The sequence below is a fragment of the Strix uralensis genome, chromosome 22 (genome assembly GCF_047716275.1).
Source record: "Strix uralensis isolate ZFMK-TIS-50842 chromosome 22, bStrUra1, whole genome shotgun sequence".
Lineage (NCBI taxonomy): Eukaryota > Metazoa > Chordata > Aves > Strigiformes > Strigidae > Strix > Strix uralensis.
The window spans coordinates 11826467-11840034 of NC_133993.1; the positions used below are offsets into that span (position 1 = coordinate 11826467).

Sequence of the window (13568 nt, forward strand, 5' to 3'; positions counted from 1 at the left end):
GGACAAATGAATGTTCAGAGCTGATTTTGAGAAATCATGAATCCTGTCTGAAAAAAGCAACTTGAGTGTTTTTCCATGGACTACCCATTATGACAGTTACTCAGTTGCTGACAGGCAGCTGTCTCCAGCCAAGTGAAGGTAAATTCAGTGACCTGTTACTATTTATAGTAGCACCTGAATTACGTACCATTGTGCTATTTTATTGCAAAAATTGCAATGAAGAAATTCACTCTTGCATGAAGAGTTTATAGTCCTGAAGAAAAACTATTTAATGCTTCTGTAAAAGGAGCACCCAGCAGCTCTCTGCCCATTATGAAGCCCCTTTGGAGTATTTGTTACTCTGAAAGACCCTGTCCCATGTATGTCTTGTGTCCAGTAATGTTTCACTGATGTAAGGACAATCTATAAAGTCGCTCTGTTTTCAGTTATTTCCTCTGTGTACAGTATCAAGCGTTTTTCTTTGGAAAGAATTGGAAGTGTATATATTTGGTGTGAAAGGCAAACTGAAATTTCCTGCAGACACTCTTCCTCTAAACCCCCAGATGGCATCTCCTCTGTACAGCATGTCCTTTGAGTCATAAATAATTCTTTCAGCAAACACTGACATACATTATTAGACCGGTAAGTCACTCCGAAAATTTCTGTCTTGTTCTAGAGCCCTACTAGAGCTGTAAGTAATATGTACTAACATGAAGCTAAAATCATGTACACCTTTATTAGAGATTTTTAAAAAAAGATAGAGTGTGAAAGAAAAACCCAAACCAAACCAAAACAAAAATGCTCTGTTTGAAAAGAACCCATATAGGGGTGGGGATGGGGGAGGAGGGGAATGTAGCAGTCTACCTCTGTGAAACATCCCACATTTTGGTTTTTCCAGCTGTTGCAGAACACTAATATATTCTGTTCCTCTCCTGATAACATAAATTGCAAAAGAGGTGGTTGGAGTGGACTGTTTCAGGAGTAAGATTACAGAAGAAGCGTATCTGCAGACTGCTCATCTAATCCACTTTTAACCTGTGGTAAGAAACCAGTGACAAGTAACTGTAAACAGGATGGGCGTTGAGAGGAAATATAGTAGTGTAAGTGTCTCAGGACTCCCTGTCCATTGGTGTTCTTGTAGAAGCTTTTATAACATGCAAAGAACCAATCATTACATTGTAAGTCAGAAAACTGCAAGGTTCTGAATGGCAGCTTAACAGCAGGAAACTTTTGGTAGAAGAGAACTGTGTGGGAGGACTGGGGTTTTTTTGGGGAAGAGGATGTCTTTAAGGTGAAACATTTGGGAGAAAGATATTACTACTTCACCTGCAGCAGACCCTATACCTCTGAACTACCTGGAATCCAGCATGAAGTCTCAGATAAAGTGGAGTAAGTCTCTTTCACTGGCTTATCACAGTCAACATTTTAAAAACAATATTCTAGTAACTTTAGATGCCAGTGAGACTGTGGAACAGCTTTTTTGAGGAACTGAACTGCTTTTCTTAAGAAGCACTTGCAGGTGTTTATGTTGATTTCTGAAAATTAAGCCCCAAGTGCCAAATTCATAGTCAAAGGTAAGTCTGAAAAATGTTGTCACAGGTATGACAACTGTATATTAGGTTTTTAGATGAGGTATCAAATAATAGTAGTGATAGGACACCTTATTTACTGGCTGTCTAGAAAAAGCTGTTCATCTTACAGCTGTATTGAAAGATCTCCACAAATGTGCAGTCCAAGCTCACTTTTCCCTGACTTCGTTGGAAAATGTCTTTGTTTCTTAAAGAATATGGCCTTATAAATGAAAATGGGTATAGGTCTATGATACCAAATTGTTGAAAAGTTTAACTGTTGCTTGGCAGCACTTGCAAGGGGATTCTACACTTCTTTTTTTTCAGTGAGAGAAATCTGAAGCAATCAGATTTCAGTCAAGAATTCTTGATCAACAGTTCACAGACTTCTTTCTTTCTTTGGTGGCTTTATCAGGTTGTGAACATACAAGTCAGGAAATGTCACTGGGAAAGGGAGGGAAACTGAAATTGGCTGTGTTTTTCTTCCCCAGGGGAAGTAGAAATGAGAATATTGAAATAGTTCTGAGCTCCACATCTGCCCAGGAAGACTTTTTCCATGAGAAACGTTGTGTATCGGAGCAACAAGTTCCACGATGGAGTTTCTTTAGAGATGTGTGGATTATTGACTGAGAATTAAGAACCCTGACACTCTCTATCACAAATTGGAGTCGACACCCTGACTGTTCTGTAATTCAATGGCTTTGCAGCAAATCAGCTTTATACTATAGCTGGAAATCAATGAGTCTTCCTATAATTAATCATTGTTTCTACTTTATTAACAACGTATTTAAAATTAAAAATAACAGACTAATATTTTTAAAGCGGTATTACTTCTCATTCTCTACAAGGAAAAACATTGCATAAATAATTTCTGAGAAGAAAAATAAATATGTAATTCGCTCTCTGAAACAATACCTTTTCTCTCTAGGTTCTGGTCCCATATAAAATAATTGCAAAATCTATCAACATCACAGATTTCCATAGTTTATATGATTTCAGCATAAACTCTACATAGAAGATAAGAACAGTGAGGAACTCTATCCCAAACTGTGTTCATCTGATACTAGACACTTCTACAGATATATACAGCATGTGACGATTCACTTTCTAATAATATTATTTAATGTAAAAACACAAACATTAGTCTGAATGTTGAGAAGCTAAGTAAAGGAAAGTTGCTGTCAAACTAAGACTTACCAAAGTTGCACATATGAAAGACTTTTCTAGAGGAATTCATGACTTTAAAATTAGCAGAGGCTCACTTTAATGCAGAAGCAGCACCTTACTCCCAGAACATGGCTTACACAGCCTTAGTGCTATGAAGTGTGTGGCCAGATAATCCAAACTCTACAGAATAGAAAATGTAACTTGAGATATCTAAGCTGATACTAAGTCAATTGTGTTCTAGGAAATAAGGAATAATCAGTATCTTTTGTATATTAACCTATGCATATTGTTAGCTGTTTACAGGACAAACATCAGTGAGGTTATCCGGTTTGAGAGGAGCATCCATTTCATAAATCTGCTCCACTTAGTAGAATTTGTTTAATTGTTTCTAAACCAAACCATTGTCCCTAAGACAAATATGGTTTTAGTTGTCAAATCTCAGTTTTGAATATGTTGATCCTACAGTCTTTTCATTAAAAGTATGAAATAGATTTGTCATACTTTTCCTTTTGTTTTGAGAACATGTCATATTTTGATTTTTGTGTTTTAGATGAAAAAACTAGGGCATGAGGACATCTGACAGGATGTTAATTTCCCAACAATTTGACTTCAGTCACCATAACTGTTGAAATCCCTGCTATCACTGACTTTCCACAACTCATTCAGAGAGTGGTAACTCTCCTGCTGCTTCCCTTATCGCCTGCTTGACCTGCATCACGGCACTTATAAAAGTGGGAAAGGGATCTCAATGTTCTTTTCACATAAACTGAGTAGAATGACTTCAAACAAAGTGTGATTGTCACAACAACAGCTTCACTTTCCTCTGCCTTCCTACTTGTACAAGCCATATGACCTCACATGAATCCCCAAGGTGTACCTCTCCTCTCAGACTGAATTTAGGTGTTGCTACCTCCAGCTCGGTTTATCTCATTCTCTTATCAGACCATAACTGCTATAATCTGATAGATTTTTGACTATGTGAGCCTTTGACCCAGCTTAGCAGAAGGAATTGGAACCTACTGCAGTCAGAACGTCATGCTGTGGCCTGTGAGTGTCATTTGATGTTTTGTAAAATATCCAGAGCTGCTAGGCTGTATCACTCAGAGCCACCTTCTAATAAGCATTTTCTAACTCATGCTGGTTAGATTTGCTGCTCCTGGCTCTGGAGAGACGGGGCTTCTTGTTCTTCTGAGGCCTGACAGTTTCCTTTCCAAAGTCCTTCAGCTCAGACTGGTTGTGGTAGCGAGTGTAGCGCTTGCATTTGCAGGATGTGACAGCTCGGAATTTGTAAGTCCGAGTCTCTTCCTCGGGACAAGCCATCTGGATGCGCTGCGTGCGAGTGTGAGCAGGAATGCAGCGATAATCCAGGGCATTCTGACGCCACCACTTCCCTCTACCAATAGAGTTGGGAAGGAGGTGTGAGGGGACACACTGACCAGAGCAGACCAGTTCCTTGACAGGCTTGATGCTGCGGCAAGGCCCCTCTGTGACATAGCGTGTTGTTCGCAGTTCTCTGCAGCTAAAGTCGGAAGCATCTGTTAAACAACAAACACATTAATTACTGTTTTCTTCCCCATCATTAAGAAAGCACTTTTTTATTTCTGTAGCAGATATCTAGCTCAGAGCTAGATACAAGTGGGACATCTTGAACAGCAGATTTTGTAAGAGTATCTCCAAAGACTCAATCATGCAGCTTCTGAATATATTTGGCTACCCTAGTAATGAGACCCTTGAATAACAGTGTACAAATTGATGAATAAAATCATTCTCTTGCCACTAGGTAAATTCCATGTCAGGGTTGTGCAGGTGGACAGTGGAGCTTCTAAGGTGTAACCCCAGCAGCAGCGGTTACTTCATGGGAAATTTTGACGGAATTCTCTTGGCTTCATTTAACTGTGGGCAAAACCTTCCCCCATTGCTCTAATTTAACTCAGAGGTTGACTCCAGATTTAAATTCTTTTGCAACAAAGAAGGTGTTCCTTAAGTGATTTTTAACTAGCATAATGTGTTCCAGGTTAGGGAAATAGCAGCTAACAACAGTGCTAAGGAATTGCCACTCTTCAGGTGTTAGGTTTTCCAAGTTTACTGCTCTCTGTGAACATCCCACATGTCCCACATAATTTCCTTCAGACAGCTAGAGGCATCTTCTGGCTGATTAGAAACCTTACAGTGTTTTTTTCACCCCTTTTTCTTAATGGATAGCTATAGACAAATGAAACATTAGGAAACACAAGATTTTTTAGCATTAAGGATTTAGAAAAACTTTCCAATTGTAAACTTTTTCTGAAGGTGTCTCTTTTGCCACATGCTTGGCTAATTGACATGTTTGGAAGACACAGAATTTGATTTATGAAGGTGTTAATCAAAAAACTTAATCCAGATAAATACATATTAATGTTCTTCTCTTAGTCAAAAGGATAGTTTTAACTCAGTAATGTTACTTGTGGTGGAAATCCTCAAAGATCAGCTTACAAATAGAAAGCTGTGTCTGTTAGGCTCATTCTCCTTGCTCTGCACAAGGTGGTTCCCTCGCTAGTACATCAAAAAAGAATTCTGACGCTGAGTCATGAGTGATATAACAATATTTGTACACACATTTTAATTTTTGTTTTTCCTGTGAGGTACAGAAACATGATTTTTAGGGCTCAGGTTTACATTTATCAAAGTACAGCTAGCAAGATTTTATTTTTAAAAAGTTTTAAGGACTGCATTTATGTGAGCTTTATTTATTTATCCTTGTCATAATGCTGTGACAAAAATGCTGACAACTGAACTCCATATGCACTTAGCCTAATCCTCCTAAGTTCCCTAAGCACTTAAGAAAATTACATCTATGTAAAAAATAATGTTCCAAATTAGGTGTATTGTATCAGCATAGCACATAGGTAGATACAGTTAAATATACAGGCATTTGTCTCAGCTATATAGGTTTATTTTCTGTGCATATATGTCCTGTATGTGTGCAGGTTCTACATACTGCAAAATGATCCATGGGCTGGTGCAACATCAAGTGTCCTGGGAAGGTCTGGCCACCTTGGATCATCATTTTGATTCCTTGTGTTAAAGATGTTAAAATAAGTATGCAAGACCATTGTGTGTCTTGAATAACTCCAGTCTCCTCCACTCTCTTAAGCAAATGTCCTTTCCACTTCAAAAAATATGCACTTATCAGTGCGACAGATTCCCCCCAGTTGATGTCAGAGTAGTAAGTGGCTAAAAATTGAGGGTATTCAGATGTAACAACAAAACCAACCTGCCTTGACCTGGTGGTTGGTGGGGCTGCCTGTGAGAAGCAGAGTCCTCACCCTTTTAGGGATTTAAGACCCTTATAAAGTCACACTCTCAAAAACATTACTTCATTTTTAAAAATTTTAAAATATTGTTAATGCTGTGGTTTTAAACACCTTAACTGACAGCTGCAGCAGCAGAAAAACACAATTCCCTTCCAGTTGTCCCCAGGAAAAAGAAGGCTAGCTTAGATCTGCAATGCACAATAGTGGAAACCGTAAGTTTGACTTGTTGCTATGTGCATTTGGTAGCCAAATGCGTCAGTCTGGAGGACCAGGTTCCCCCTATTTACCAGTAGAACACTTACTTAAAACTTTCTCTGTTCGGTGCTAAGTTCCCATCTTCCATCTCTCCTCACGAGGCTTGTGTTTTGCATCTTTGCTAACATTAGCCATTTGGCCAAATGCAGTGACAATATATTGTGAGGTATGTCAGTGCTGTTAAAGTAGCCAAACTGATTCTAAGAGTGCACACCTCTGCAAAATAAAGTTCCCTCCGATTCATTTGGACATGAATTCCCCTTGGGAGTGCTTTAACTGTTTGTAACAGCTTTTTTGGCTGCCGGAATCTGGCTGAAATCTGACTGTTGGCAAAGGACAGTGAGCAGCACACTTCTCTCATCCAGCTGAATGCAACCTCCATGTTGCCATTTTTTGCTGTGTGATCTTAGACATCACTAGTGTGACTCTAAATATTAAGAATTTACATTGCTAATTCCACCATCAACCCATTGGCCCATCCTAACATCAGAGAAAGATGACTTGTGATATTTCCTCACAGTGCACAAAACACAGAGAAATTTAAGTAGTATCTTCTACAGGTTTTATGTATTGGAGTCCTGTCTGCAGAGAGCAGCTGGGCAGAATAGGAATGCATATTGTAGTACCTAAGGATTGTTCAATAGATAGACCACATTTTTCATTAGTAAACTCTGGTATATCTCTCCTAATGTTTACATTGATACCTCTTCAACAGTAGGTATAACTCCCTATCACTTACAGCATTAGGTCCACACCTAAAGGTTTTAATAAATAAGCATATATGATAACAGGTATTCTTTTACAAACTGTCTATTAGGGTCCAAAACAGTAACGATGACGTTATTTTTCTTACCGTTAGGGTCTGGAGCTTGTTGTATGTGTCTTCCTCCATGCTTTGCCTGGTTCATTGTGTTGTTGTTGCTGAAAGTCTGCTCCATCGGTGTTTCTGTATTTTCAGTGATTTCAGGAATTATTTCTGTTGCATCATTTTTAAACATCTGCCACCCTTCCACAGATCGAAATGCAATTTGTATTAAGACACATACAGAGCACACAGCCCAAGAGATCTGCATGGTGGTAGCTCACAGATTAGCTTTTCAGCACCCTGACAGTCTCAGATCCCAGGCAAAGGCACATTATTCCCCTTTTTAAAATCCTTTTTAGAACCAAGCCAGCCAATGACTATACAAAGTGGGAAGGGCCAGACAACAACTCATTCATCTCAGCTTTTGTCAGTGTGAAATAAAATGGGTGTGTGGGGGTGGGTTAGTGACAATATTCTACAACTTCTATGTAAAAACTTCTCATATGCGCTTCATTTTTGAGCCTGGAAACAATGGTGATTGACAAGACTAGGATGAATTGCAACATGACAAGTCTTTCTGCAGTTTTTTCTAACAATGGTATTATTAAAACCTGCTTTTACCTCCGTATTTGAATCTTTGGCTATTGTCTTTTCCAAAGGTTTTTCAGACTTTTTACTGTTGTTCTTCCTTCCCTGTCCCATGTCCCGTCCCCCCCCCCCCCCCCCCCCGCCCCAGTATAAAGTAAGCAAATCTAGAAACTGTAGCTCAGTAGTTATGCTTTTCACTCTCTGCAGGCAAATGTTTGGGGGGGTGGTGGTGTGGGTGTGTAGCATTTTTTTTCTTTACAAAACAAGAAGCTCTACATTTTGAAGAAAGAGGAAATAGCCTCTTTTCAAAATTAGAAGTTGTTTTGTTTAGTTTTCCTTAAAAAATAGGCTACTTGGCATATGTTAGCTAGGGTAAACAGCCAGGATTTTGTACATCATGCTTTTTGATGTGCTCTTTCTCACATTTTTATCACTTAAAAAAAAAAAAAAAGCATTTGCTTTAAATTCATTGGATACTACTGCTGATGTTCTGTGCAATTGCTGGATATAGGACATTTGCTTATTTTAAACATGGAACATGACCAGACTGATTTTCATTCATGATGCAACCAACAAAAAGAGAATTGATGACCTTATGTGTAGGGCACCTATGCCGAAGATGTATTCATGTGTCATGTTTTAAAATCTCATCTATGGTATTCTTCTTCCTTGCAAAAATAAGATGATAGTGGTGATAGTTGCATAATTTCTGTCTCAAGACCACATACAATTTCAAGTTATTTGCAAATGATGTCAGGCTAAATACATTAATCGGAAAGCATCTCGGGTTTTAGTAAGGTTAGATACTACATTGAGCTCATCATAGCTACTGAAAGCAAAATGTTTGCTTAAAGTGGTAGAGGGTAGAGTGCAGCCATGTGCAATGTTTGTTGCATACATTTTCATGAAAATATTTCATGTAGAAGAGATTCAAAAGTTTTTCACTGTCTGACTTTTCCCTACTACTGTAAGATAAGACTTATTACCTAAGGCTTGCATTCCATTGTGACAATTCCCCTGACCTAGCATGGAAAACAGGTGTCACCAAATTTAAAGTGGAGGTGTAGTCTCCCTTGGTGTGACCTTGATGATAAATAACAGATTTAAACAACAGCAGTGATCTGAGCACATTTCACCTCTTCAGCCTTACACATACACAGAGACACCCACAGCAGATGCACTAGCAGTACTGAGTTTGATGAGCTTTAGCATACCTGCCTCTGTACAATGCTCCCCTCCTAAAATAATAGCATCTGAAATATAGTGACATGCTTTTTCTTCTACCCTTTCGCTCTGCCCCAAATTATAGATTAGCATTTTCAGAAGAGCCCTCCTTTCCAAATATCCCAAAGAATCTCTAAAAGCAATCCTGCATTGTGTTGCATACAACTCTGTGCCCTTGCTGTCTGTTCCCCTTCCTCCTTTCCTCATCTTATGCATCCTACCATCTCAGAAATGACTCTGTTTTTATGGAGGGATACAACATCCTATTTTCTTTTTACAAGAATTTTTTTTTTTTCCTCCACAGCCAGTCAGGATATCATTCTGTAATAACAGGCTGTTGTCACATAATTTGCCTCAGATGTGCTGATTCCCTTTTCCCTATAATCACAATCAGCAGCAGCAGCACTGATTATCTTTCATTAATAACCGCCTCCTTTGCTCAAAGCAGTTAATGACAATCTCAGAAATACAGGAAACCCAAACACTCAGCCATTGCAAACGTTTTTCCAAGCATAATTTTCTCACTTATGAGTAAGTCTGTTTTGGGCTTAGAGCTGCAGGTGAAATCTATTCAACAGAAAGTGATACACAGCTTCACAGGGGCATCACATGATTGCCCACCAAATAAAAAGGATTCTGAAGAAAAGACAGACACCAGCTTAGAAAGCTGTGGAACCACTTTCATTGCAGATTTTGGTTGGTTGGTTTGAGGTTTATTTTTTTTCCTTCAAAGAACAGGCTAGACTACCATGATCAAGCTGTACTTAGACATGGTCTGGGCTGCAGCCCCCCACAAGCGATTGATTTTTGTACTGTTATTTAAGCACAGATCAAAAAAAAGGACATTTAGAGGATGCTTCTAGAATGAACCCTCACCCACCAGGGTGGAATTGAGTTTGGATCCTCTATATTCAGAAGTGGGATGCTATTTCCTGAGCTGACAAAACACCACCCTTAGCCATGCTAAGAAGGAGTCAGACATATTAGGGAAGCAGGTACAAGGAGTAAATTGGCATCGTATATTTAGCTAGAATCCGCTGCTGCTGCTTTCTGGACTCAGACTTCTGTCTGATGTGCTTGCATGGCAGTGCTGTACTATGAAGGCATGTACATAAATCCAGTTTCTGAAATCAGTTCTGTCACTTGTACCTTCTGGTGCTCACTGTGCACCCCCCTCTGCCCACACCTGGGCCAAGCGGTGTTCTTTTAGCTATCCAGGCCCTAAAATATACATGTGAAATTTAAGCTTATTTGGACAATGGCTTGTAATATACACACTGCCCAGGAATTCAGTTTCTGACACATTCAAGAACTTGTTAGCTTCTAAAACAGTTCTTTTTCTAAGATGCTGCTAAGCCACCCTTGCCCAAGCAACTTTTATCTGTCTCCTAAGAATTTTGCTGAGTCACAAACTACCTTATGAATATATCAGTCTGAATCCTACGATGTGATCTTCAAGTAGCCAAGAATAAATGGAATGTTACTATTCTCCCACAAGAGACCAGCAAAGGCACTGATAAATCATTCTGGTGGCTTGCCTTTTTCGGTTATAAGACAAGAATACATTAGATTCACACAATAGCATTGTTCAGGGATGGAATGATGACTATCTAGTGAAGAATAACAAGCCTACAGCTCCATCTGGTGAGTCAGCTAGCCAGCGACCTTGGCATAATGGAATGAAAATAAAAGTAACGCAACACTTAACTGATTTCCAGGATTTATTTGCAGAATAGAAGAAATGAATAGGACGCTAATTCTCACGAACAGATCCTTAGAAGATACCTCTCAGGCCTGTTCTCTTTTCATTTTTACTCGTTGGCCAAGCCCAGGAAGTAATTTTAGAAGAAACCTCTGTGCTATACTTAGTGAGATTCCATTAAATAGTCCCTCTGTGCTAAAAACGTTATAGTAAACTAGCAGAACTAATCTAAAAAAAGAAGGGAAAAAATCCTGCTTCTAGTTCTAGCATCAGAGATTTAATTAGTTCTAGACACAGAAGAGAGCTCAATGAAAATATTTAAATTATGAAAACAGAAGACAGCTCAATGAAAATATGTAACTGATGAAAACAAACACTGCAGATATCCTTTCTGCTGTTCTCCTTTGCTCAGCAGGAGGAAGATGTATTTGATAAAAGTTTGTTTTTCAACTCAAAGAGCATGTGGTGTTCTTATACACAGTGCTTTTCATCATCAAAGCCTTTTATGAAAATTAATTAATTCTCACATCACCAAGAGAGGTAAGCCAGGCATACTCATGTTGTAGGAGAAAAACACGTCCAATACTAACACACGTTCAACATCCAAAAATGGAATTACAATACAACATATTGTGGCTGCTAGTCCTGCATTTGGATGCAATTAAATCTAAGTTTGAAATAACTTCATGAAATGTTCACTTTTCAGCAGTGACATATAGCAACATTCTCTCATGAAGTATTTTCTGGCAGTACCTATGGTTCAGAGTAGCATGTTAGATAGAACACTTGTTGTCAACATTGTAGCTGAAGGACCAAAGGATGAAAAAAGTGCTCAGAAAACATTATTTTTGCTTTTAACGTTAATTTTTAGTTAGAAACTTCTCTCCTGTGCTTATGCAACAGCTGAGAAAGATTTAGTTCAGCATGAGTAGAAGGTGAATTTTATGTATATCATTTTATCTATCTGGACTTTCTTCTTTGTTCCTTGCTATAAAATGCTAATAGATTCTTGCCTCTACTCTTCCACCCTCTCCAACTTCATTAACTCTTAAGTACAAAAACCCCAAGCTATTGCTTTTTCTTTCACTGGGCTGGATTTGACACAGTACATATCTTTGTTCTATGATAGATGCATATTTTACAGAGACCCCATCCCTTCTCCAGAGTGTTACCAACACAAAAAGTACCACACTGCTATTCAGGATAAGTATATTAATGTAAATTGAGATCACACTGTTTTAGCTATAACCAGTACGTTTCAACTCCAAAAATGTAGTGTTGCTATGTGCAACAGATAGTTGTTTTAAAAAATATCTTCCCCAATTAGCATGCTTGTAAGGATCATCTCACAGCAAAGGGCAGGTGCGCAGTCATTTCAGAGGAATAAAAAAATACTTTCTCAATTTCATATTACATGGAAATAAAGCTCTCATTCCTGTTTTTATACAATCTGTCCTTCTACAATCAGAAAGAGAAATTTAGATAAATAATCCATAATGATACAGCATATCATTATGGATTAGAGGCATACAACCTCTTCTTGGCCAGCTAAAACAGGCAGAGGAATTTGCAACATTACTGTACTTAAACAGCAAGATAAGACTAAAAGAGGAAGGGTACGATCCATTAATGGAGCAGTGGTCTGACATTCTAACTATTTTTAGCCTACTCTAAAAGCAGAGCTAGGTTTCATTACTGAATCACCCATCAGTAACTCGAAATCGGATCTACCGTCTTAGAGCTCAATTTTAAAAATCAGTACTGTCTTATTTATTCCTCTCCACCTTCATATTACAAAATGTTTGTTAAATCAGTTTTGTTATACTGAGATAAATAGGCCAGAGTACTGCTGAAGTTACCACTAGAAGTGAGCAGTGTCCTATGAATTAAAAGAACATCTTGAATTTAAGAACAAATTACCATAAGGTAAAGAGGCTCAATTTTAGTAAACCATTCTAGTTTTAATCTGACAACTATTAGCCTTCTTACAATCTATGGAAGAGCAACAAAAATCCAATGCCTAATGGTTTCTTGGCTCTTTAATGGACTGGAATTTTTGACTTTTCTAAGCAACAGGTCAAAGAAAAGTGCATGCATATCAATCTCCATCTTTTTTTAAAATGTAGTGCAGATAGGTATTATGAATATATGGTGTGAGACAAGACAGAAAAAAAAATCTCTCCCCATAGTAAAAATTTTAAAAAGGACAATTTCTAAATAAAACTGCGGTATGAAAAAGTCAGTATAGTAGAAAAGATAAGGCCAGTATTCCTACTCCCCAAGCTACACAGCATGAAATTAGTAACTAGAATTTTGAAGCAATTCATTTAATACTGATATAATGGAAGAAAGCAAACATGCATGTAATTAGCCAATGAAAATGACTACTGCTCATTATTACTGAAGCATCCTGATTCAAAACAAGCACTAGATACTGACTGACTGTAGGGAGGTGAAAGGAAACACTATGTAGTGTTCCTCAGTTGTCCCTTTAAAGGACACAAAAGTGAAAAGGCTACTTGATTTGGCAGTTTCCATCCTGTGCAAGGAAACAGAAATAAGCCTGGTCTTCAACCAGAATAATCGCCTCTGGAGTTTAATTTCAAGAAAGTTATCTAGCTGTACAGAACTCCCCCCTGCCACTCCCACCCCCTGATACCACACAACCCAAACAACAAGAAGTAAAACAATGTACATCCTTTGTGATTTTTGATTAGTGAACTGAATATACAAAACTAGATCTGGGCTTACATGTGTTACTAACACAACAGTGTTTCTGTTTAAAATAGCGTTAAGATTTTCAATCTAAAACTACATTAAAGCACGGATAAAAAGGGAAAACATACATCTCAGGTTCTGTTAGTTTAACCAACAATTCAGAGTTTGCAGTGGGAGATGCTTTGTGTTAATACAGTGCTATAACTCACAGGTACACATTTACACACTGTCAGGCATACTGGAAACAACGCGCTCTCTCCCAGCATTGC

General features: G+C 38.3%; 1 protein-coding gene across 1 annotated transcript; it reads right to left on the reverse strand.

The window, feature by feature from the left end:
• Nucleotides 1-2298: 2298 nt before the first annotated feature.
• On the reverse strand, nt 2299-13411 carry SOST (sclerostin). Its single transcript, XM_074892415.1, has 2 exons — nt 7116-13411; nt 2299-4249 (listed from the first exon to the last, which is right to left on the reverse strand). The coding sequence occupies exons 1-2, from the start codon at nt 7333-7335 to the stop codon at nt 3828-3830; spliced, it is 642 nt and encodes a 213-aa protein (XP_074748516.1). The 5' UTR covers nt 7336-13411; the 3' UTR covers nt 2299-3827.
• Between the last annotated feature and the right edge of the window lie 157 nt (nt 13412-13568).

What these genes read in the sequence shown, in the direction of transcription:
- SOST (XM_074892415.1), bottom strand. Translation starts at nt 7,335, where the DNA reads ATGCAGATCTCTTGGGCTGTGTGCTCTGTATGTGTCTTAATACAAATT. An exon ending in ACAAGCTCCAGACCCTAACG is followed by an intron (nt 4,250 to 7,115) that starts GTAAGAAAAATA and finishes GTTGTTTAACAG; the next exon opens with ATGCTTCCGACTTTAGCTGC.